This window comes from Poromitra crassiceps, assembly GCF_964638095.1.
Source record: "Poromitra crassiceps genome assembly, chromosome: 10".
NCBI lineage: Eukaryota > Metazoa > Chordata > Actinopteri > Beryciformes > Melamphaidae > Poromitra > Poromitra crassiceps.
This window is the reverse complement of record NC_139631.1, coordinates 45,647,107-45,674,139: the sequence shown is the minus strand read 5'-3', so window position 1 is coordinate 45,674,139 and position 27,033 is coordinate 45,647,107. Positions and strand designations below refer to the sequence as shown.

Sequence of the window (27,033 nt, the reverse complement as noted above, 5' to 3'; positions counted from 1 at the left end):
GCACGAGTGTCAGCTACCACCTTAAACAGAGACACACTAGTATATAGCACCAGAACAACCAAGGAGAATGAGAACCGGACCTTCTTCACTACAACATACAGCACCCAGGCCCCTCACATCAACCAAATAATCAGATCCAATTGGAACATCATCACTTGTGACAGCACGCTCAGACAACTTTTTCCCACCCCTCCCATTTTTTCCTACAGAAGAGCTCCCTCCCTCAGAGATAAACTTGTACACAGCTACCTGCCGGCCGAACAAAAAGAGTCATGGCTCAGAAGACCTATGGGCAACTATAGATGTGGACATTGCAATCACTGTGACAACATCATACGTAACAAAACCTTCACAGACTTGAAAACCAACCACACCTACCAACATAGACATTTTTTTAACTGCAACACTACTTATGTTGTATACCGTCTCACCTGCCCTTGTGGCTTTTTCTATATTGGACGAACAAAACGTAGACTCAAAGACCGCGTCAGCGAGCATAAATATGCTATCAGATCCAAGAACACAGACTACCCTATGGCTAGGCACTTCAGTGACTCACATGACAGCAATGACACTTTACTCAGAGCAGAGGGAATTGAACATATACAGCAGACCACAAGAGGGCAGGATCGCCTCAAGAAACTTCTTCAGAGAGAAACTTTCTGGATCTTCAAATTTGATGCTATGGCTCTCCCTGGCTTAAATGAAGAGATCGATTATAGACCTTTTTTATAAATACTGTCCCATTACCAAAAATATTTTCAATTTTAATTTCTTTCACGCAATTTTTTCCATACTTTTATTTTGGAATTGGATATCATTTTTTTCACGTATTCCGGAAACACTTATTTTCCTAACCGGAAGCATAAGCCACTACAAGTTCCGTGCACACCTGAGCACACAACATTTGCCCTGACGAAGGCCACAGCGGCCGAAACGCGTAGGCAACTTTCTCTTTTTCCTACTTTACTTCCTCTTACCTCCCTCAACGAGTGTCGCCTTGGATTTGCTTGAGGCCACCACACTGCACAAGTAAGTGGCCTCTGGCACTATATTTATTAATAGTTCCCTCACCAAGAGCACCTCAAACAAATAAACAAACAAACAGACACATACGACAGAGCACGCCAGCTCCCCCATTTTCTCTGTATTCTGCTATGATTGGAATGTTGGCTGCTGTTTAATAAACCACGTTAACTCACGTTGGTGTCCGAGTGACATATTATGTTATACAGGCGAGATTAAAGATCTCAGGATACAATACAACAATCAGTTTATCTGATATTTTCCCCCGCTTGCATAAATTATACTGTGAAGTGTGAATATAGCTCTAGCATATAGTAGTCCTATATGTCTGATATTTTGGAGCTGTTATTCGAGAAATTGGTTTATCGATAGAACATACCGGTAGCTTAAGATTTTGCACTTGTACTTTAGATAGGGGGTAAACAAACGTCATGGGAGCCAATACTAGGAGTACGGTATATCAACAAGGAACCATTCTTAAAGTTAGAGATTATATCCAAATACATGCTGCATGGTGTAACCAGGGTGTTTTTCCTCTTCTCTGTTGACGTCCTCTGGGCTCCAGGCAGCTCCCTTTCGCAGATTCATCTGACAACATCTTTATGCATTTACATCGTCTTATCATTTGACCCAATCGTGCCTCAAGACCAGCAGATTATGTAACAACAACACCACACACGGCCGTCATTTCTCCGTTTAGTTTATTATTACAAAAGTAAGCAAATAACATTCTCCAGTCATGCGTAAATATCTACCATTCCACTGACACATATGCTAAAATTCACCAGTTAAATAGTAGCGTTAAATCATTATATTGTATCAAAGCATTTGGTTGTTGCCATGATCATAAAGGCTAGAGAGCGTTGCGTCTCCATGACGTTAGCCGTCCAGGGTGCGTGCCACTCGGTGTCATATCGTGTCATCAGTTCCCTGAAGAAACGAACAACGATATGTGTTATGAATGAATCGCTGTTAACGTTAACATTAATCATCAATCATCAGACGTAGCACCCCAACCTCCAAATGTTGCTATCGTTAGCGTAACATCAGTTAATCCAATCAGTTACATTTAACGTGCAAAATGGCCTACCTGCACTTCATCCTCAGTCAGACATCTGCAGTAATTCTTCTTTCTTTTGGCAAATTGAATAGTCAATGGTTGCACCCAATATTCACCTTACAAAAACAGCAAAAAATCTGCGACCTCCATGCTAACTATTAGCAATTGTAGTCCTAGCTGATCAGGCGCTGCTACATCATGAAGGGAAGTCGATCTGATTGGTTGGCGCTGGCAAGCCCAGACGGTGACAGACAGACGGTCCATCCAATCACCTGCCTAGTAGCTTGAAAAAAGTGACCGCCCTCTTCAGCAATGTAGCTTGGCCGAATCCAGATGGATGTTGTTTGTGAAACAGATATTTGAAGCAAACTCATCGATCTGGCAGCGTCAGGTTAGCTATCTGAGCATTTTCTCACCAAACCAGTGTCGTTAACTTTAGTGAGTGACATAAAGTAGCCTAATTCCCAAACAAAATAGATGTAGGCTAGGTAATAATTCAAATGACTGATTACTGACTACTGAGTATAGGTATACAAATGTTTTATTAAATTGTAAATTGTTTTAGATAAGTGTAATTTTACCTGCTGGTCATTTCTGTCCGGAGAAGTGTCCATTGTGCTGATATAAGCTGAAGCTAATGTTGTGCTCACATTAGTTTTGTTCTCTTTACTTAAACATTACAGTTGAGAGACTTTTGCTGCTGCGTTTATGATGTTAATCTAGATGTTACCATGGAAGCCGTCTAACACCTGCACGTCTACACCACACCCTCTAGGAGGCGCCAGAGGCTTTCAAACAGAGAGAGGGCTCACTTCTGCTTCCGACTAGCTTTTTCACAATCATGGTCATTTTGCTTCGCATTACTGTAGAATCTAGAGATCATTGCTAAAAATGATATTTTCTATTTAGATTTGTTTAACGATCATATTTCTTAAGTAGAGGTTTGAATTAACTCTGTCTGAGCGACAGTGTTTTTCCTTCTAAATTGATGATCTTTGGCTAAAGCACGTTTCAACCCTCTTCAACCGCCACAACGAGACTTTTATTTTGAAAGGAGCAAACCAGGAAATGACAGGCACACACTCGATCAGCTGACTAGAATGTTGACAAAGCAAGTTGGCCGCTGGCTGGCTGGCAGGGAAGCAGAAAAGCTCAGACAGAGCACAGATCATCAGACATTAGTAGTTGCAGTGGACGGGATGTGGTGAGATGTGTGGAGGTGATTTGTGACACAGCGAGGCTGCCAGGCGCTGCCTCCCGGGCTGCAGGCTCCACTCCTCGGCTGCATTGATCGGCCTGGCTGGGCTCCATGTAGGGAAGGCAGAAGGACCACAAGACAGGGTTCGTACAAAGTTGGGGGGAAAGCTTAAATTTAACCGGTGTGTTTTTCAGGGTAGGAATAGCCCAATGCTATACTTGTTTTCAAATACTCATTGAAAAAGGCTTGCTTTTCAACATAATCTGGTCTTTCATTGCATATACACAATCACTCATGTTTCAAACCAAAAATATTTTAATATTTGTACTCGTCACTCATAGCTAGATAACTCCTCTTTTTTGATCCCAGATTATACTCTGGGAATTAGCATGCGTTAAATAATCACAATCAAAACAGCCCTACAATCAAAGTTAATTTGAACAGCTGGTCAAATAAAGTGACAATTAAGCCTGCATTGATTAATGTGGGTATATGGAGGAATATTTTAAACTATTTTTTGCAATTCAACAATTTAGATGTCATGATAAAAAAGACTTTGAGGGTCTGAAAATGTTCTTTAGGCACATTGAAAGTGGTTGAATGAATGTGACTGTTAATAAGCTGTGCGACCCCTGACAGGAGACAGAGCTGTCAGCATGGACATCCAGGACGAGAGGAGGCGTCTGCTGGATGCAGAAGAGGGAGATGAGGAGGCAAACAGCGGGCAGAGCTCTGAGCAGGACGCCTATCTGGAGTGAGTAACACACACACAGCTACTGTAGGACTGGACCAAAGATCATGTCTGTGTTTTTAGGCTGAATGGCGATACACGATATATAGGCTATGGGGACATTCAGACCAAAAGCGTTTTGTCGCGCTAACATGCTCCTCTTTTAATGAACGCACCTGGCGTTTAGCTCTGGTGGCGTCTGTTGTTTTTGGAGGAGCGTTGTGGGTGTTTTAAAGCTGAAAAAAGTTGAACATTCGAGGAAAAGCGTCCTGCTCATTTCTTTCACCCCTCCTACCTTTTCTCCTCCCGAGGGATTTTCAACCTCAGCTGCTGCCAGAATTGGCAATAATCTGGCTTTCATGTTGACAGTGAACAACATCAAACAGACTGGCTACCGTCCTTGTGGTCGTTGTGTTCTGATCTGTACTGCACGCGACTGCAGGGGAAAACAAACGGAGCACAAAAAAACGCCCCGTACGGTGTTTTGTGCACAATGGAAGCGCTCTCAACATGATTTTCATAGCGTTCTGACTGAAAAAAAACGCTTTTGGTGTGAATGTCCCCTAACTCAGTATTTTCTACGAAGTGGGCTAAATGTTCAGTTGTGTAAGTCAAATTAAAGGAGATCACGTATGTGCCTATCAGAAAAGAATATATATCAATGAAAACTCTGTGCCATCAAACAAAATACCAGACAGATTCCTCATCGGATCGAAACGTCTGTTTATTAAATGATGTGGCATGGAGTAAGTGTGCGAACCTTCCAAGACGGCTCGATGCGAGAATGAGATGAGATCACAGGTTAGTTAGACTATTGGTGCTTTCACCAAATATGTAGGCCGACACAATGAGATTTTTGATAATGATCAGTAATGATTAGAGTAACACAGTGTAGTAAAGCATGGCCAACACACACAGAGTAACACAGTGTAGTAAATCATGGCCAACACACACAGAGTAACACAGTGTAGTAAATCATGGCCAACACACACAGAGTAACACAGTGTAGTAAATCATGGCCAACACACACAGAGTAACACAGTGTAGTAAATCATGGCCAACACACACAGAGTAACACAGTGTAGTAAAGCATGGCCAACACACACAGAGTAACACAGTGTAGTAAAGCATGGCCAACACACACAGAGTAACACAGTGTAGTAAAGCATGGCCAACACACACAGAGTAACACAGTGTAGTAAAGCATGGCCAACACACACAGAGTAACACAGTGTAGTAAAGCATGGCCAACACACACAGAGTAACAATTGTATCTGTAAAGCATCAGTGTGGCAAAAGCAGCTTTCTGCCATAGATCATCTATTTCAGTGGATGTTTCCTGTAGTCCTAAAAGACTGAACCGCTTACTCAGCAATGTCACACATTTCTTAGTGTGTACAAGTAGCTACTTTTTCACTATTTGTTCTGGTGGCACACCACACACACCACTGGGAAAATGAGTATTCAACTGTATTTTATTATCGGTGTATATAGTCCATCAGTTTAAGCAGGAGTGGAAAGAGTACCAAAAGTAGTACTAGTAGCCTGCTAAGAAGTTGTACTTGAGTAGTACTCGAGTAGCTTCAAGTACTTTGTTGACATTTTACTTTGAAGGAGAAGTTAAATTACTGGTGTAATGGACATAAGTAAAAGTAACAAATTTAAAATACTCTGGTTAAAATAAGCCATTGTTCCATAATGATCTTTTCCATGCAAAAAGGACAGATATTTCAAAATAGGTTAATTTAATTTGAAAAGCTTTACAAAATAACGTGTATGACTAAACTAAAGGCAAGTTACTGTTCTCTGCTGACTGACTGTTCAATGCTAAAGTAACTTAATGGCACCTTCACTGGCCAGTTTCCACAGGTAATAATTATAAAATGTAGCAAAGTACAATACTTCACTCAAACCAGACTGAAGTAAGCAACTGAACAATAAACTAAACCAGGGACGGGCAACTTTGATGATAGAGAGGGCCACAAAAAAATGCCCTCGCTACCAGAGAGCCAGATTTTGCTGAGGGCTGGGCGTGAAGAATTTGGGGCATTTGAAGCCAGGTTATTTTTAATTAACAGTTTGTGTTGTCATTATTCAGTCTTAACCACCAATATTTTATCCTTTTCTCACTCAATCCTATGTCACCACCTGCTCTTCCTGCAGGGCTTGACATTAACTTTTTTGACCACCTGCCAATATGGCTGCTAGATTTTAAAGTTACCAGCCAATTAGAATTTCCACTAGCCAAAATGTTTTTCTTGAAATAAACCAGAATATGAGTGGGTTAATTTAAGCATAAGTATCAGTAAGTGGCCCGGGATTCTCAAAGCCTGTGTTGAGGGTCACACAAGAACAAAAATGCACTCTTGAAGCTAAATAAATCCAAAACCGAGTTAATTATTTACATTTTTACTTCAATGAAGAAGAGTAATTTCTTACACATGAGATTACTTTTAGCCTTTTACTCATAAAGATTATTGAAAGATATTCCATATTCCAGACTGAAATGTTATAACAGAAGTATTGGTCAGAATGACGTGAACATTTGGACACTTATTCAGCGGGTATCTTGCATGTTGCGTTCAGGTGCACTGTAAAAAAAAAAAAATTGCAATTCCACTGAACCCACCCCTGAACTAAACGGTTCTCAAATCAGATGGGACACTGTTAGGGCTTAAAATCCATACTGATTTTCCATTATATCATTCAAAACGTTTGCCAGTGAAGTTGGAATTAAGTTTCATTGTAAGTGATATTCAAAAGGTCTTAAAAAGTCTTACATTTTACTTGAAGAACCCTGGTGGGGGGGGGGGGGGGGGGGGCACCCTGGACACAGTGAGCTTTGACCTTTACCTGGCTCTGTCCCTGACCCTCTTTGACCTGACTCTGTCCCTGACCCTCTTTGACCTGGCTCTGTCCCTGACCCTCTTTGACCTGGCTCTGTCCCTGACCCTCTTTGACCTGGCTCTGTCCCTGACCCTCTTTGACCTGGCTCTGTCCCTGACCCTTTTTGACCTGGCTCTGTCTCTGACCCTCTTTGACCTGGCTCTGTCCCTGACCCTCTTTGACCTGGCACTGTCCCTGTCCCTCTCTGTGCAGCAAAGTGAGCAACAGGAAGTTGTACCTGGCCACCTTTGTGTCGGTGCTGGGACCCATGAGCTTTGGCTTCGTGCTGGGCTACAGCTCGCCGGCGATCCCAGAGCTCTCCCGGATCTCAGACCCCAGGCTGCGGCTGGACGGAAACCAGGCCTCCTGGTTCGGGGTATGATGATGTCACTATATTTTAATGTATAGTAGACCAGGCCTCCTGGTTCTGGGTATGATGATGTCACTATATTTTAATGTATAGTAGACCAGGCCTCCTGGTTCTGGGTATGATGATGTCACTATATTTTAATGTATAGTAGACCAGGCCTCCTGGTTCTGAGTATGATGATGTCACTATATTTTAATGTATAGTAGACCAGGCCTCCTGGTTCTGAGTATGATGATGTCACTATATTTTAATGTATAGTAGACCAAGCCTCCTGGTTCTGAGTATGATGATGTCACTATATTTTAATATATAGTAGTAGACCAAGCCTCCTGGTTCTGAGTATGATGATGTCACTATATTTTAATATATAGTAGTAGACCAGGCCTCCTGGTTCTGGGTATGATGATGTCACTATATTTTAATATATAGTAGTAGACCAGGCCTCCTGGTTCTGGGTATGATGATGTCACAATATTTTAATGTATAGTAGACCAGGCCTCCTGGTTCTGGGTATGATGATGTCACTATATTTTAATGTATAGTAGACCAGGCCTCCTGGTTCTGGGTATGATGATGTCACTATATTTTAATGTATAGTAGACCAGGCCTCCTGGTTCTGGGTATGATGATGTCACTATATTTTAATGCAGGGGCACTCAATTAAAATTCTAAGAGGTCCAGATAGAGAAAATGTCCTCAAGCGAAGGTCCGGAACATTGAGCTTGCGTTATGATTCAGTGCCATTGAACTTAGGCTACTTCAATGATTGCAGTAGCCTAATGGTACAACGTCTGTATGTAGTCAGTGACTCATTAAATCAAAATAAACATCAATAATGTTTATTTACAGTTTTCATATTTAACTGGATTAATTATAAATAACTAGCCCACACTAATATTAAATACATGTTCTTTTCTCATTTCAAGTAAAAATAATGGCTGCATTTAGAAATAACACAACAGAGTGCTTTGGAAAAATTTGCATCTTAAAATAAAGTGCTTTAATTTTAGAAAAATAAGTTCCCCCTTTTCTTCCTTTTCTTAACTCCATTTCACATTTTATCAGTCAGGCTCTCAGCCAACAAACCTCCTTTTCTCTTGATAGAAGTGAGCTCCCACTCTGTTTGTCTGTGCCTGCCTGCCTGCCTGTCTGTCTGTCTTTCTATCTATCGGTCGCTCGCAATGCAAACTTTGCATGCCGTTGGGCAGTGAATGTGTGTGCGCCCTGGATTTGAGTGTGTTTGCTCATGTGTGGCACTTCCATAGACAGCTGGTCAGGATCGCATCACACTTCACGAGACATACTGGTTTTGAACTGCTCGTGAGACCAATGAATGAACATGAGTCTGCCTGCTCTGGATTAAAACTAAAGCTTTGTTTTCACGGGCTACTCTTTCTTTTGAGCACGCGATGTGAAATACTTCTCTCGCATTTCTCTGAGTCTCGCCTCTCCTCCGTCCGTGTGTCAACTCTCCCGCAGCAGCAGCAGGCAGAATCGATTCGCTTGTTGATTGGCTGAGTAGCATCACGTGTGATGATTTACAGCACATGCATTGGTCTGTGAGCTTCCTAACAGATAAACCAGTGGTACCATAAAGGCTAGAAAATGTGCCGGTTAAAATAGAAATGCTCAGTGAAAATGTAACTATTCAGTGATTTGTAGGTTATAGGGCTCGGTCCGGATAGGACGGCGTCTGGGTCCGGATGCGGACCGGAGTCCGGACTTTGAGGATCGCTGTTTTAATGTATAGTAGACCAGGCCTCCTGGTTCTGGGTATGATGATGTCACCACATGCTTCTAAGCACAACACACTCTGCTTGGGCCGGTGGAATGATGTGTCTCAAGGCATGAGGACCTCCAACATGTGTGGTGTGTGTGTGTGTGTGTGTGTGGTGTGTGTGTGTGTGTGTGTGTGTGTGTGTGTGTGTGTGTGTGTGGTGTGTGTGTGTGGTGTGTGTGTGGTGTGTGTGGTGTGTTGTGTGTGTGTGTGTGTATGTTGTGTGTGTGTGTGGGTGTGTGTGTCTCAGTCCATAGTGACGGTGGGTGCAGCTGTGGGCGGGCTGCTGGGTGGCTGGATGGTGGAGAAGATGGGCAGGAAGTTGAGTCTGATGTGCTGCTCGCTGCCCTTCGTCCTGGGCTTCACCGTCATCGTCTCGGCTCAGAGCGTGTGGATGTTGTACCTGGGCCGTGTCCTCACCGGCCTGGCCAGCGGACTCACCTCTCTGGTCGTCCCCGTGAGTCCTGTCATGTCCGCTGACCAAGACGGAAACTTCACGTCTTGGTTTTGGGAGACTTAAAGGAAGGGTTCACCCAAAATTGAAAATTTTGTCATTTTCTACTCGCAATCATGTGTCACTGGAAGGACGGGTGAAGTTTTTTAGTCCACAAAATGTTTGTGACGTTTTCGAGGGAAACAGAGTTACAGCGTTTCTCCTAAACAATTGGAAGTGAATGATGCAAGGGCGTCGTTTTGGTCTCAGAGACCACGCCCATAGCCCATTGGACTGGCACATTCAGTGGTGTAAAACGGGGGTAAATGTAACTTTGAACATAATGCAAACTAATTTCACTCAATAATGGTCGGGTCAATTCTATCCTTGCAAAATATGGGAAGACTCTAGAACAGGGGTGCCCACACTTTTTCAGCTTGGGAGCTACTTTTAAAATGACCAAGTCAAAGTGATCTACCAAACATATTTATTTATATATATATACACTGAGTATACAAATACATTATGTTGGTGTACCTTGCATAACTGCATGAGAGGGCACAATACAACATACATTTTTTTTTTTTTTACATTTTTACATTTTTTTTTTGCATTTACAGTAGGCTACATTTTTGGTCATTACCTTGCTTACTACGGTACTCTGATGACTTGCACTGAATGGAATCAGCCAGGGTTGCATAGTCCGGGCAGTAGCTGCTGATAGCCATCCTTAAGCAGACTTCCAAATGTTCATCAGTCATGGTGGAACGGTATTTGGACTTGATGATCTTCATGTGGGAAAAGGCTGACTCACATAAGTAGGTGGTGCCGAATAATGCGGTCAAGAAAGTAGCACATTTTCTAATGTTTGGGTACCTTTCCTCTGTGAGTACTGTGAGAACTGGCGCACCTGTACGTCAATCAAGTGGCAAATGCCATAGTGAAGATGGATGATAGGCTAACTTAAAAAAAAAAAAAAGTTAGCCTATCATCCATCCTCACTACGGCCCCCCCCACCCCCCCCCCCTCCCTCAATGCCATGCGATCTACCACACTACCTTCGCGATCGACGTATTGGGCACCCCTGCTCTAGAATCTAAATGACCTATATAACTGCACTCCAAAGATAATGCAAATAAGGTTGCTTAAAAGTTGGTAGGGACAATTGGACACCCTGAAATGTTGGGTTGTGACATGTCAACCAACCCTACCCAAATCGACGCGCTTGGAATGATGACCAACTTTCAAACGTGGATGGTGACCACGTGCCATTTTATCTAGGAAAATGTGCCCGAACCCTGATATAAGTCTCTCTGGATAAAAGCATCTGCTAAATGGTTAAAATATCAGTTTAAATGTCTCCCGTCACTTTCAGTAACTTTTGCTGTTCTGGCATTTTTTGTTCTGTGACTTACTTTCCACTTTTCCCTTCTCACTTCCTGTTTGTCAGCTGTATATTTCGGAGATGGCCCACGAGCGAGTCCGCGGGACCATCGGCTCCTGCGTGCAGCTCATGGTGGTGCTCGGCATCATGGGAGCCTATCTCACAGGTACGTACAGCTGCTCGGCATCATGGGAGCCTATCTCACAGGTACGTACAGCTGCTCAGCATCATGGGAGCCTATCTCACAGGTACGTACAGCTGCTCTGCATCATGGGAGCCTATCTCACAGGTACGTACAGCTGCTCTGCATCATGGGAGCCTATCTCACAGGTACGTACAGCTGCTCTGCATCATGGGAGCCTATCTCACAGGTACGTACAGCTGCTCTGCATCATGGGAGCCTATCTCACAGGTACGTACAGCTGCTCTGCATCATGGGAGCCTATCTCACAGGTACATACAGCTGCTCTGCATCATGGGAGCCTATCTCACAGGTACATACAGCTGCTCTGCATCATGGGAGCCTATCTCACAGGTACGTACAGCTGCTCTGCATCATGGGAGCCTATCTCACAGGTACGTACTGCTGCTCTGCATCATGGGAGCCTATCTCACAGGTACGTACAGCTGCTCGGCATCATGGGAGCCTATCTCACAGGTACGTACAGCTGCTCGGCATCATGGGAGCCTATCTCACAGGTACATACAGCTGCTCTGCATCATGGGAGCCTATCTCACAGGTACATACAGCTGCTCTGCATCATGGGAGCCTATCTCACAGGTACGTACAGCTGCTCTGCATCATGGGAGCCTATCTCACAGGTACATACAGCTGCTCTGCATCATGGGAGCCTATCTCACAGGTACATACAGCTGCTCTGCATCATGGGAGCCTATCTCACAGGTACATACAGCTGCTCTGCATCATGGGAGCCTATCTCACAGGTACATACAGCTGCTCTGCATCATGGGAGCCTATCTCACAGGTACGTACAGCTGCTCTGCATCATGGGAGCCTATCTCACAGGTACGTACTGCTGCTCTGCATCATGGGAGCCTATCTCACAGGTACGTACAGCTGCTCTGCATCATGGGAGCCTATCTCACAGGTACATACAGCTGCTCTGCATCATGGGAGCCTATCTCACAGGTACGTACAGCTGCTCTGCATCATGGGAGCCTATCTCACAGGTACGTACTGCTGCTCTGCATCATGGGAGCCTATCTCACAGGTACGTACAGCTGCTCGGCATCATGGGAGCCTATCTCACAGGTACGTACAGCTGCTCGGCATCATGGGAGCCTATCTCACAGGTACATACAGCTGCTCTGCATCATGGGAGCCTATCTCACAGGTACATACAGCTGCTCTGCATCATGGGAGCCTATCTCACAGGTACATACAGCTGCTCTGCATCATGGGAGCCTATCTCACAGGTACGTACAGCTGCTCTGCATCATGGGAGCCTATCTCACAGGTACGTACAGCTGCTCTGCATCATGGGAGCCTATCTCACAGGTACATACAGCTGCTCTGCATCATGGGAGCCTATCTCACAGGTACATACAGCTGCTCTGCATCATGGGAGCCTATCTCACAGGTACATACAGCTGCTCTGCATCATGGGAGCCTATCTCACAGGTACGTACAGCTGCTCTGCATCATGGGAGTCTATCTCACAGGTACATACAGCTGCTCAGCATCATGGGAGCCTATCTCACAGGTACGTACAGCTGCTCAGCATCATGGGAGTCTATCTCACAGGTACGTACAGCTGCTCTGCATCATGGGAGCCTATCTCACAGGTACGTACAGCTGCTCTGCATCATGGGAGCCTATCTCACAGGTACGTATAGCTGCTCTGCATCATGGGAGCCTATCTCACAGGTACGTACAGCTGCTCTGCATCATGGGAGCCTATCTCACAGGTACGTACAGCTGCTCTGCATCATGGGAGCCTATCTCACAGGTACGTACAGCTGCTCTGCATCATGGGAGCCTATCTCACAGGTACGTACAGCTGCTCTGCATCATGGGAGCCTATCTCACAGGTACGTACAGCTGCTCTGCATCATGGGAGCCTATCTCACAGGTACGTACAGCTGCTCTGCATCATGGGAGCCTATCTCACAGGTACGTACAGCTGCTCGGCATCATGGGAGCCTATCTCACAGGTACGTACAGCTGCTCGGCATCATGGGAGCCTATCTCACAGGTACGTACAGCTGCTCGGCATCATGGGAGCCTATCTCACAGGTACGTACAGCTGCTCTGCATCATGGGAGCCTATCTCACAGGTACGTACAGCTGCTCTGCATCATGGGAGCCTATCTCACAGGTACGTACAGCTGCTCTGCATCATGGGAGCCTATCTCACAGGTACATACAGCTGCTCTGCATCATGGGAGCCTATCTCACAGGTACATACAGCTGCTCTGCATCATGGGAGCCTATCTCACAGGTACATACAGCTGCTCTGCATCATGGGAGCCTATCTCACAGGTACATACAGCTGCTCTGCATCATGGGAGCCTATCTCACAGGTACGTACAGCTGCTCTGCATCATGGGAGTCTATCTCACAGGTACATACAGCTGCTCAGCATCATGGGAGCCTATCTCACAGGTACGTACAGCTGCTCAGCATCATGGGAGTCTATCTCACAGGTACGTACAGCTGCTCTGCATCATGGGAGCCTATCTCACAGGTACGTACAGCTGCTCTGCATCATGGGAGCCTATCTCACAGGTACGTATAGCTGCTCTGCATCATGGGAGCCTATCTCACAGGTACGTACAGCTGCTCTGCATCATGGGAGCCTATCTCACAGGTACGTACAGCTGCTCTGCATCATGGGAGCCTATCTCACAGGTACATACAGCTGCTCTGCATCATGGGAGCCTATCTCACAGGTACGTACAGCTGCTCTGCATCATGGGAGCCTATCTCACAGGTACGTACAGCTGCTCTGCATCATGGGAGCCTATCTCACAGGTACGTACAGCTGCTCGGCATCATGGGAGCCTATCTCACAGGTACGTACAGCTGCTCTGCATCATGGGAGCCTATCTCACAGGTACGTACAGCTGCTCGGCATCATGGGAGCCTATCTCACAGGTACGTACAGCTGCTCTGCATCATGGGAGCCTATCTCACAGGTACGTACGGCTGCTCAGCATCATGGGAGCCTATCTCACAGGTACGTACAGCTGCTCTGCATCATGGGAGCCTATCTCACAGGTACGTACGGTAGCTGTGAGTTTTACCGCTGTCCTTAACGGTCACTTTAACTGGTCTGACTGGTCTTTGGACTGGTTTCAAAGGAAACTCACTAAACACATTGTGTGGTTTATAAAGTTCCCATTCAAGTCAGGAAACAACAGCAAAAGCCCTGCGAGGTTCCTCCCACACAGCGCTTTACAAGCTGTCAATCATTCAAGGAGTTTTTCGTGATCGTAACATTTATGATTTTACTACATTGCAAAAGTCACCTAAGCATTGCCTTGTGGTGCATGTTTTGAAATTATTTTTGTAATTATATTTTCTTTTCAGAAACAGAAATAAAAAAATACACATCCAAATCAATCTGCAGATGAAAAACGGAAACAAACACGACTTGATTTTGATCTGCTGCTGAAGCCTCTGTGTCATCGAGAGAGGGGGAGAGAGAGAGGGAGGGATGGAGCGAGAGAGAGGAAAGACAGAGGGAGGGGGGGAGAGAGAGAGGAAAGACAGAGGGAGAGGGGGGGGATTCACATGCAGCGAGGCACTTTTTCTTTCCCCCCCTTTCCTCAGAACTGGTCCGTGGACTGGTGTGATTTGATTGGCGGGCCGGACTTGGCCCGCGGGCCGCCAGTTCAATAGGCCTGGTGTAGAGCATACAGTAGATCTGCCCTCCTGTCTTCAGTTGAATAGGCCTGGTGTAGAGCCTACAGTAGATCTGCCCTCCTGTCTTCAGTTGAATAGGCCTGGTGTAGAGCCTACAGTAGATCTACCCTCCTGTCTTCAGATGAATAGGCCTGGTGTAGAGCACACAGTAGATCTGCCCTCCTGTCTTCACGTGTCATATCTTTGCTCTGTCTGGTTATCGTCTGTCTGTATAGATTCCCTCCTGTGTCTGTGTCAAACACCTCGTGACAAAGTGCTGTAGAAATGTGTGTGACTCGGCTTGAGCCGACTCAGCAAGAAATGAGAAGTTCCCTATAAGCTCTGGGGAAAAGCCTCGGTCAAAGGCCGGGAAGAAGAACCGGCCAATGGCGGCCCAAAGCTGTCCGTCATGTGACGCGATCACAAACAAAAGTAGAAATAACATGTTCTTTATTGGACAGTATATGTCCTCTAATCAGACACCATACACATGATGCTCTAACTAGAGGACACTCTGTAGGGTGCATAGTGCATACCTCCGTCAAAAGGGTGTGTGGCAATGGGTGTGATTGAACACACCCACTGCCACGCCCCCTTTTGGCCAGTGGGTGTGGAAAGTGAATGACTTCAAAGTTGGCCCATGACCTGCTTTTCTGCCAAGTTTGATGCAAATCCGTTCATAACTTTGTGAGATATCCTGCAGACAAAACAAACAGGGGAGAAAACACACCCTCAGCAGCATATAATGATGCCCTATTAGACCCACAATATACTAGCCTACAGTATACTACTTAAAGCAGCTACGAGCAAGATTTTCGATTGTTATTAACTCATTGAGTGCCAGCCACTTTTGGAGAACGGACGCTCCCAGTGCCAGAGTTTCAGAGCGTTTTCAGTGATTTCTCGAGGCCCACAGAATATTGTGTGATATTACTATGTAAACACCGAACACGCAAAAAGAACAAGGAGACTCTATTGTATCATCAGCAAAAAAAAGTTTATTGATACCATTTTCCGTTCTTTAGTTATCAGCCGGAGAAGATAGGTCAAAAACAGCAAAAACAGGCATTTCCATCTAGAAGCTGAGATATTCAGCCTTTTGTGAAATGAAGCATTTCAAGCACATTCACTGACTCTAGCTAATATTTTCTGATGTAGTGACGTGGTGTAGTTGTGTGCTGCCCTGCGTGCCCCACCCCCCTCTCCCCCCCTCAGCTGCAAACTCCTCCCCACACTAGTAACACACAGCCTCACACACTCAGCGTCTATTTTCGGAGTGCTTTTTGTGCACCGCCTCCCAGGCAGCGCGACACAAAAAAGCCACACCGGACTGCAGGGAAAGGTTTGGCTTTTCAGTGTCGGCTGCTGCTTTTCTAGCGGCTAATCGTGTGAAGAAACTATGCAGACAGACAGACAGAGGCAGAGGAGCTCAGTTGTGTGCGCGGATTGACTGCTGTTGGCAGGCACCGTCAGTTGCAGCCAGAGCAATCTACATGGCTGTGGGCTGCAGAATGAGCGGTTTCTCTTTGATCACGGGGCTTTTTCAGGCTGTATTCCGGACATTTCTCTAATCTGGAGAGCACTGTCGCCACCTGATGAGTCCGTAAAATAGGTTATACACCTCCAAAAGCTACAATATTTGTACAGGAGATCCAGGAGGCTTTGATCCACGTCCCACCGTCAAAAAAACGCATTTGACGTCGATCGACGTCCGTGGCACTCTACGTCACTATTTACTTTGACGTCGATCGACGTCCGTGGCACTCAATGAGTTAAACAGTCTAAATTTAATATCAATGCATCACATCTTACCTCTAATAGTAGACGAGACCAACGCAGAGTAGTCTCGCTTGAACCCCGAGTGAATCGGCCAGTGTTAGTCTGTCTGTGGCCAGGGAAGATCAGGAAGTGAAATGAAACGGTTTGCAGCAGCCACTTCGGCCATAACCACAAAATAACTTCCCAAAAACCTGTTAGAATATAAGATAGATAGATAGATAGATAGATAGAGTACTTTAGCAGTAGCATCAATGACAGCAACAAGAGCATCAATGACAGAGCATCAATGACATTAAACAATTAAACAATAAAAAAAAAAGTTACACAAAATAAAAAAAAAGTTACACAACTTCCGTAGGTAAGGTGCAGAAACAGCAGTATTAAAATATTGCAATAAGAAAAGAAACAAACATCTAACGAGAGATGTTCGCGAGAGTAGGCATGGCGTTCTCCTTGTATGTTGCTAGGCAGCACGAACGGGGGAAGGCAGGCAGCTGCGTTTCACTTCCGGGTTTCACTTCCGGGTTTATCCGGTCCGGCGGTAAGGAGAGAGAGAGAGAGAGCCCCCTGTTGACGCGAGTTTAGACAGACACAGACTTAAGAGAGCAATCTCCGATGCACACGGCTTTGGTCTCAGCTACTATTATAGGTAAGATGTGATGCATCAATATTGTAATTATACTGTTTAATAACAATCGAAAATCTTGCTCGTAGCTGCTTTAAACACTATTATACCAAATTATACTCAAATTAGAAACCAAATTGGAGCTCACAATATTATCAAAATCAGAATCACTTTTTATTGTCACAATATGTAAAGATGACCTACGAGGAATTTGACTTATTGTAGGGGTCATATCAACATTCAGAAGACAAAAATAAAGACATATAATATAGAAAAGACAATCACAAAAATTGCAGTCCAATACAATATACACGATTTGGAGGAGTGTTAAATAGGCATTGAATAGGAATTAGACGCCACTTCAGAAGATCGTAGTCTATGATGCCAAATCAGATCCAAAATATGCTGGTGAGACGCTATACTACCAAATGATGCTGTAATTAGACAGCACATTTAATGATAGCTTAAAGGAGGACTTACCCCCTAGATATGTATTAGAACAGTGATTTGAAAATACCTATTGAAAAAACCAAGAAATGACATATACTCTTGTCTATACTAGACTCTTTGGCTGTGTTAAGTCAAGATTTTTTTTCGGAAATCGACGCCATTACAGTTTGCATACTGCCTCAAAAATAATTTATTTGAGAGGGGCGATATCTTTATAAATATCATCAACTAGCCAACGCTGGTGGCCTGTATGGAAACAGAAAATCCTGAAATGGTTGATAGTTATATCAATTTGGCCATTCAGTGGCGAACTAGAAATTTAATTATTTTTGTCCCATTTTGTCCCATGTGTGTGTGCGTGGCTTGCATGTGGCTTGTCTAAACTTACGTTAAGAGCCTCGCTGCTCGCAGCACACAGCACACAGTGAGGACAAACCTCTCGCTCTGGGGTAACACAATGCGAGATTTCTCCACGTAATTCCCTCGTCTAACTAGAGATAAACCGCGCAATGAAATCCGTTTTTAATTTGCGTTTTGGGGCTTTTTACCACCTTTTCGTTTTGGGGCACCTCTGATTTTTCCTCTCAGGACGCAGGAGGCAGCGCAGAGCTCTTCTCCTCCTCACACTGTTCCCATGCGAATCCCCCCGAGCAGCACACACACACAGACAGAGCCAGTCGCTCTGCTCTGCTGACTTGATTTCCATAAAAGTTGGCGTTGCTTGTACACAGTGATGATATTATATTAGCCGATATGTTTAGAGAAGCTTTGTCACATTGTCACGTCGTAGTATAGCGTTATATTTTACATGTCCGCTAAACTGCGACGAGATTTGTTTGCGGAAATATCAGACTGCTCTCTCTGCTGCTCTGAGCACAGAGAGCCCAGCTGCTGCTGGCCTGCTGCGCGCGCCCGTGGAGCTTGGGGCTCGTCCATGTAACAGTACGACTCTCGCCTGCCTGGGCTGGAAACAGTGCTTGCAACTCGGACTGATAATATAAACATCATCATTCGAGCTTATCCAGGTAAGATATCAATAAAGTAATGACACATTCAGCGGGAAACTAACTATAATTAAGACATGTGCCAACTTTGACGACGTTTGGTTCAGTATTTTAAGAGCAAACAGATTTTTTTTTACTTCAGTTAGAGCCCTCTGGAGCCTGATACTAAGTAAGGTTTTTCCATCTTGCCTAGTTGTATAGGCTTTGGAGATGCACCAGATGCACGCGCTAAACCCACCGTGACGTCAGGTTGTACCAAATATCCCATTCATTTGAGGGCACAAAAAAAAGCAGTCTTTGACCCTTAGAGGGCGCTTATGCCAGATATGCTGCTGAAAAATGATACAAATGGTAAAATGGCAACAGTTTGGTGTCAAATGTGGAAATTCTGACCAGAATTCTTCACACATCACCCCCAAAGTCATATATATTGGTTAAAAGCTGAAAAAAAGTGTTTTGGAGGTAAGTACTCCTTTAATTATGCTGTAATTAGACACCACATGTAATGATAGCTTAATTAGACAACATAGGCTGTAATTAGACAAATGTAATGCAGCATATATGGGACATAGGCTAGTCTTTATAATAGACAAAACATGATCACATGCCTGTCTCTCCTGACAGCTGCTGTCCTCCTCGCTAATCCTGTTAGCAGCATGCTACCCATCTTTACTCATTAAGCAATAGAAGCTACTGTGTGGCGCTGGGTGACCGGTCTACTACTGATGGGACGATATATCAAATTCAATTATCACTGGGGATGGCACAATAAAACATTTTCATGTCAGATACCGATCTGATACCACAACTTTTGAGTATCTGCCGATACTGATTCCGATCTTTTTTCCTCGCTTATACAACTATGCTGTTAATAATAGGTTTATCAGGATGCACTTTGCTTAATCCATCCACCTAAACATCATGTTCAAACTGTGGAACAAATATTTTACTCCCCAAAGGAAGACATAGGCTGTCCCAGAACATAGACTCACTAATGCACTACTGCTGCTTCTTTTTAAGCTTTCACTCACACACACTCACACAGGGCCCGAAATTAACTTTTTGACCCACCGGCCAGTGGCGGGTAGATGGAAAACATCTACCCGCCAAGCATATTTCTTACCGGCCAAAAAAAAAACGCATTTTTGTGTCACATATATCCATATATATCAATTTCAAGTAGATAAGGTATTACGTTGAAGAATACACACTTAAATAAGAGGCCAGAGTAAAATTTGAAGCAAATTATTTTAATATATTGATTGATGATTGATTACTCAATACATGTCAAGTCAATCTTGAGCTTAAATTGTTGTAAAAAAAAACAACGCAGCTAAAAGTAATAACTGCGACAGTCTCAGTGCACAGCGCACAACTTGGGCTACACACCTTTCTCTCCCACTCACACCTGGCACCTGCGTTAGCTCTCCTGCACTCGTTCTCCGCTCCGCTTCGGCTTTATTGGTGGGAAAGCATTTTGATTAATCTCCTCATCATAGCTCGGCAACAAGCGCGAGCGATTGATTCATTGATTAATTCGCCCGATGTAGGCTGGCAGAGGTTAAAAGATGCTTTTTACCTCCGCTAAAGTGACGACTGCATTCCATTCCACTCCAGTCATGTTTGGTAGCCTATATAAGGCAGAGCCAGAATGAAACAGCCTCACAAAGCACTCGTATTAGCCAGCTGCGCACCAAAACACACATAACTATTATCTCCTCATATATAGGCTACTGTATCATACGAGTGGTGTCGGCAACAAGTGCGAGTGATTGATTCATTGATTAATTCGCCCGATGTAGGCTGTCAATTTAGCAGAGGTTAAAAGATGTTTTTTACCTCCGCTAAATTGACGACTGCATTCCATTCCACTCCAGTCATGTTTGGTAGCCTATTAGCCAGCTGCGCACCAAAACACACATGATAACTATTATCTCCTCATATATACTGTATCATACGAGTAGTGTCGGCAACAAGTGCGAGCGATTGATTCATTGATTGATTGATTCGCCCGACGTTCGGCTGTCAATTTACCTCCGCTAAATTGAGACTGCATTTCATTCCAGAGGCACGTTTGGTAGCTTATACGGGAGAGCCAGAATGGAACAGCCTCAGGAAGCACTCGTGTTACAGTATACTACTGCACTGAACTAACGTTAATTTCAGACTGCTTCCTTGTATATTGTGGCTGGGATCAGCGCTCCGCAGCACACTCCCAGCGTTTAACAGTCGGAAAAAGACGCTTGGTGGACACAGGCGGCTACACACAGTTTTAATATTACATGACGACTATTTTGCGACCCGCCACATGGCGGAGAGACGCCAAACCTAACACGCCAAAGCTAAAATATGCCCGCCATTGGCGGGTGGCGGGCTCTAATTTCGGGCCCTGCACTCACACACACACACACACACACAGACACACACACACACACACACACACACACACACACACACACTCACTCACTCACTCACTCACTCACTCACACTCACACGCGCGCGCGCACATCCTTGTCATAACTGTCCCTGGTCTCCCCTACCTTCATGTTGTGTGAAACAAGGGGGGGGTGGAATTTACGCATCATGGTGTTTGTAAACAGGGACACCTGGGCTAATCTAGTTTTATTTTGGTGTTTTCAAGGAAGATTTGGACGTGTGGGATTAATTATAATAAGGCCTAAAATATCGGCAGGAGAGAACAACTAACTGCTGAGGCAAGTTGGGTGAGTGTTCATTAGCGTTAATCTGTCGCTTCGTTATGCAGAAAGTGCGTAGATTTGACTTCACTTCTGGGAATGATAACCTATATTGATCGTGATATTGTGGCATGTTGTGCTGCGGAATTGATGTGGCTGGCGGTGTGTTTTTTGTGGCTCACCGGTGTCTAGTTGGAGTGGATCTGCATCTGATCTCCTCTCTCCCTCTCTCTGTAACGTTGCTGTCAGGTTGTTTGTGTGTGATACAGTGACTGTTGTATCAGGCAGGCAGTCTGCGGTGTTGAAGTGTCCGACGCTTAAAACACTCGCATCGTATTAAATTGCACGCAGCTTTTTTCTTCCTTGATCAACACAGCTGTGGTGACAACGCACAGTGCAATCTCACTCTGTTCACATGCACGATGCTGCGGTTGTTCATCTGCGTCCGTGACGGTGCATTGCTCAAAGTTTAGTGAAGCATTTAGTGATAGTTCAGGCTATGGATCGGATCGGATTCTACTTCTTTTTCCCATCAGATATCCGATCCAGTGATTTTGGCTGGATCGGCGCGGATACCGATACTGAGTACCGGATCGGACCATCCCTAATTAACACAGTACAAAAATATGACAGTGGTAGCTTTACTGTAGCCTACATTACGTAGTAGCCTAGCCTAGTGCAGTGGGACAGAGTACAGAGTATAGATCACATGTATGATTGACAGCTGTACTGACCTGTAGGACAGAGTATAGATCACATGTATGATTGACAGCTAGTAGTAGTAGCCTAGCCTAGTGCAGTGGGCTTCACAAACGTTAGCCGACCTCACCGTCAGCGAGCTCCACCAATCACAGACGTCGATATTACACTTTAGAATTGTGGGTAGTGTAGTTATCCATGACATCGTGAATAAAACAAGGATGAGATCATACAGATTTGTGGCTACCATCGTTTCACAGCTAGCTAGCTAGCTCGTGGTACGTCTACCGTGGGTGGTGACGACATTATGGCTAATAATCAAAATCTCAATTCAGAATATGAATGGGGAAATACTCTTCCAGAACTGAACTGTCATGTGACTGTTGGGCTGTATTGGCCTGTAGGACAGAGTATAGATCACATGTATGATTGACTCACATGTATGATTGACAGCTGTACTGACCTGTAGGACAGAGTACAGATCTCATGTATGATTGACAGCTGTACTGACCTGTAGGACAGAGTACAGATCTCATGTATGATTGACAGCTCTACTGACCTGTAGGACAGAGTACAGATCACATGTATGATTGACAGCTGTACTGACCTGTAGGACAGAGTACAGATCACATGTATGATTGACAGCTCTACTGACCTGTAGGACTGTTCCTGGACTGGCGCTGGCTGGCCATCGTCAGCTCGGTCCCTCCCACACTCATGCTGCTGTTGATGTGCTTCATGCCGGAGACGCCGCGCTTCCTGCTGTCCCAGGGTGAGTAGAGCCATATCAAACCCATTTGATTTGTTTCCCAGGGTGAGTAGGGCCATATCAAACCCCTTTGATTTGTTTCCCAGGGTGAGTAGGGCCATATCAAACCCCTTTGATTTGTTTCCCAGGGTAAGTAGGGCCATATCAAACCCCTTTGATTTGTTTCCCAGGGTGAGTAGGGCCATATCAAACCCCTTTGATTTGTTTCCCAGGGTAAGTAGGGCCATATCAAACCCCTTTGATTTGTTTCCCAGGGTGAGTAGGGCCATATCAAACCCATTTGATTTGTTTCCCAGGATAAGTAGGGCCATATCAAACCCCTTTGATTTGTTTCCCAGGGTGAGTAGGGCCATATCAAACCCATTTGATTTGTTTCCCAGGGTAAGTAGGGCCATATCAAACCCCTTTGATTTGTTTCCCAGGGTAAGTAGGGCCATATCAAACCCCTTTGATTTGTTTCTCAGGGTGAGTAGGGCCATATCAAACCCCTTTGATTTGTTTCTCAGGGTGAGTAGGCCATATCAAACCCCTTTGATTTGTTTCCCAGGGTGAGTAGGGCCACATCAAACCCCTTTGATTTGTTTCCCAGGGTGAGTAGGGCCATATCAAACCCCTTTGATTTGTTTCCCAGGGTGAGTAGGGCCATATCAAACCCCTTTGATTTGTTTCCCAGGGTGAGTAGGGCCATATCAAACCCCTTTGATTTGTTTCCCAGGGTGAGTAGGGCCATATCAAACCCCTTTGATTTGTTTCCCAGGGTGAGTAGGGCCATATCAAACCCCTTTGATTTGTTTCCCAGGGTAAGTAGGGCCACATCAAACTCCTTTGATTTGTTTCCCAGGGTGAGTAGAGCCATATCAAACCCCTTTGATTTGTTTCCCAGGGTGAGTAGGGCCATATCAAACCCCTTTGATTTGTTTCCCAGGGTAAGTAGGGCCATATCAAACCCCTTTGATTTGTTTCCCAGGGTAAGTAGGGCCATATCAAACCCCTTTGATTTGTTTCCCAGGGTAAGTAGGGCCATATCAAACCCCTTTGATTTGTTTCCCAGGGTGAGTAGGGCCATATCAAACCCCTTTGATTTGTTTCCCAGGGTGAGTAGGGCCATATCAAACCCCTTTGATTTGTTTCCCAGGGTGAGTAGGGCCATATCAAACCCCTTTGATTTGTTTCCCAGTCACCCCAGTCGAGAACGTAATTATTATTATTATCAACTATGAAATAATTTAGGTGACTACAATAATTAGGTCTACTTTTGATTCTGATAACTAGGCTTACTTTTAAAGTCGAGCTGAAATGAAAAATATTCCTATTTTAGATCATATCCCTGGTGTTCAGTGTACCTATTTAACAATGTATGCCAAAAAAAAAAAACCCCACAACAATCCGGTTTAGTTTTTCACATTTCTTTCACATCAAAAGTTAATTCATAGCTTTCATCTACAATTTGCTGATGTAATCTAGTACTATCACATTTCTACCCCATTTCAACCAATCATATCATGACATGACAGCTGTCAATCAATCTTAATTGCAAGGAGAAAATTCTGAGCAGGCAAGATGGCTGCCTAGTGCCTACAGTACATGGGCAGATTTTTCTAGTCCATAAATGTTAATATATTGGCAAATAAGTATGCACAGTAACATACAAAACAAAACTAACGGTAATGTCTTCATTTAATGTTCAATGCAAAGACCTGTAACTGGCTCGTTAACTCACATTCCAGGAATAACGTTATTTACCATGGCTTGGAAACGGGAGTCCGCACGGAGACAGCCACTGCCCGGTTCTATGCGGATCCCACTCGCGTAGGGGGCAGAACACGCTGAATCCTACTCCATTTGGGGGCAGAACATGCCATACAAGCACCAGGATTGGCCAATGTCAACTCCAGTCCCCAGAATAGTCAAATCAAATCATCCACACGCTATGTCCCGCCTTTCGACCCTGTTCCAGTCAAAGCAATGTTTGTTTTCACTCGAATACGTCATCACAGACACTGAGATGTCACTTCAGCTCCTCTTTAACAATTTCAGACAAATTATGGGGAATTCTGCAATATTCCATGTTTTACAGGTGATTCCATTTTTATGACCAAATGTCATGATTCCTGTCTGCTTTGTGGAAATCATCTAGGTAAGAGGCGTGAGGCGGAGGAGGCGCTGCGCTTCCTGCGCGGGCCCGACGCCCCGGTGGAGTGGGAGTGCGCCCGCATCGAGGACGCCAGCGACCAGCAGGTGAGGACCCGCCGGACGTCTTCTCTCAAACAGCTTACGGCCGTGGTTCCCAAACTGTGGGGCGCGCCCCCCTAGGGGGGCGAACAGAGGGATGCTGGGGGGGGCCTAAGGCATTAGTACCAACCATGTTATGCTAGCTTGTCGGCAAGGGGGCTAACAACGCTCCAAAGTTAGGCTAAATTTTGGTGATGTAAAAAAAACATTTTCAAAGGGTCCCTTGACCTCTCAGCTCAATATCTGAATGAAAAAGTTTAGGAGCCACTGGCCTTACGGTGAGCGAGCAGCTCCTAGACAGATAGAACGTGCGACTGTCGCAGGGATCCAATCCACTTTATTTATAAAGCACATTTAAAACAACACAGTTGACCAAAGTGCTAAAAAAAAACTCAGCACACACAAAATAATAGACACAGGAACTACGGCAGTCAGACAGAAGTTCAAATGGAATGACAATAAAATAAAAAGGCAGCTCCCATACTGAGTTAATTAAAACGCAGAGGAGTAGAGGTGTGTTTTGAGGCCAGATTTAAAAATGGGCAGTGTAGAGGCCAGTCTAACATGCAGAGGCAGCTCGTTCCACAGTTTGGGGGCTGAAACTGCAAAAGCGCGCTCTCCCCTGAGCTTAAGCCTTGCTTTTGGGACAGCCAGAAGTGACTGGTCAGCAGACCTGAGTGACCTGGATGGAACATAGGGTTTTAAAAGCTCCGAGAGATAGGCTGGAGCGAACCCATTTAGTGATTTAAAAGCAAACAATACAATCTTTTTTTTCTTTCAATATTTTATTTTCAGGTTTTATAGAACAATAAACGAACAAGGCTCAGACACAGGAAAAAATTAAAACAAAATAAAAAATGAAAAACACACAATGTGTGGACCAAAACAGCTCAGCAGGCACAGTAGAATATCAAAAATTGAAGAAAGGAGCTGTTAGGAATTTAAATAACAAAATGTAATTAGAAGTAATTGTACCTGTGTACTACAAAGAGTTTAACAAACAGAGTACATCTTCATGAAGGTGATACAGGCAAGATCAATACTGCAACGCGTTTCAACCGTTGGGTTTTCGTCAGGCTGTATGGAAGGGCGTCGGCTGCCAAACCTGTATATAAGGATACGTGGCACCAGGTAAGAGGGAGTGACGTGAAGGGGCAGAGCCCTGACGTCAGAGTTCAACACTACACTCTACTGGATACAACAGATAACACAGGGAATAATGAATACAGACATCACAATAAATACATAGAGGCAGGAAATCACCATAGGCTACACAGGACGCACAGTGTGCATATGTCTAGTGTCCATATAGGCTACAGAGAATGGTGGAGTGGGGTATGTAACAATATATACACGCAAAGACCTTCCAGTGAGCAAGTATTTAAAGCCATGTAGGCTATAGGCTACAAGCATAAAACATGCGCAGGACCAACAATGACACAAAGAGGAATCAATAATAATACTAACAGAGACTGATTGAGAAAACAGTAAGAACACAGCGGCTCATAGGCCAGAGACCCGGGCACAGGTTAAATAAAACATGAGAGGTCTAGCTCCTCATTGAGTCTGATAGGAGCGGTCGTGTCCAGTCTGTATATCCAGCGCGCTTCGCACCCGAGGAGAACCCTATCTAGATCCCCACCACCTCGGGTGCGGTTTCACACTGTCAATCACAAACGAAGGTCGTAATCCCTATGTTGGTGTTGAATAAGATGTAACAAGAACAAAATAAAAAATACAGTGAACATTCAACATTACAACGTGGTGCTACCAGTCGCATAAGGTGTATGTATTCGCAAGAGACAACATGCATGGGATCCCACACAGGAGGTCCATGAGATACTGAACAAGCCATCAGTTACTCCCAACCTCAGTCACTAGTCATTGTTGCAAACAATACAATCTTAAAATGAATGGTAAAACGCACAGGCAGCCAGTGGAGGGAGGCAGCACAGGGGTGATGTGCTCACGCTGGTGTGTTCCTGTTAAAAGATGAGCTGCAGCGCCAGAGGGAGGCCTGGCTCACCCCAACATAAAGGGTGTTGCA

At 44.7% G+C, this 27,033-nt stretch overlaps 1 protein-coding gene across 2 annotated transcripts in view; it reads left to right on the top strand.

Moving 5' to 3' along the window:
• The first annotated feature begins 3,236 nt into the window (after positions 1-3,236).
• slc2a8 (solute carrier family 2 member 8) overlaps positions 3,237-27,033 on the top strand; it is a 40,921-nt gene continuing 17,124 nt past the window's right edge. Inside the window, exons 1-7 of one of the 2 annotated variants that reach the window (XM_083645076.1) lie at positions 3,237-3,427; positions 3,924-4,038; positions 7,114-7,276; positions 9,298-9,504; positions 10,931-11,030; positions 22,647-22,757; positions 24,892-24,992. In XM_083645076.1, the coding sequence (XP_083501202.1) occupies positions 3,941-4,038; positions 7,114-7,276; positions 9,298-9,504; positions 10,931-11,030; positions 22,647-22,757; positions 24,892-24,992 (780 nt within the window). In that variant the 5' untranslated portion in view covers positions 3,237-3,427; positions 3,924-3,940. The remainder of the gene's footprint in view (positions 3,428-3,923; positions 4,039-7,113; positions 7,277-9,297; positions 9,505-10,930; positions 11,031-22,646; positions 22,758-24,891; positions 24,993-27,033) is intronic. The other variant, XM_083645077.1, reaches the window with a different exon arrangement.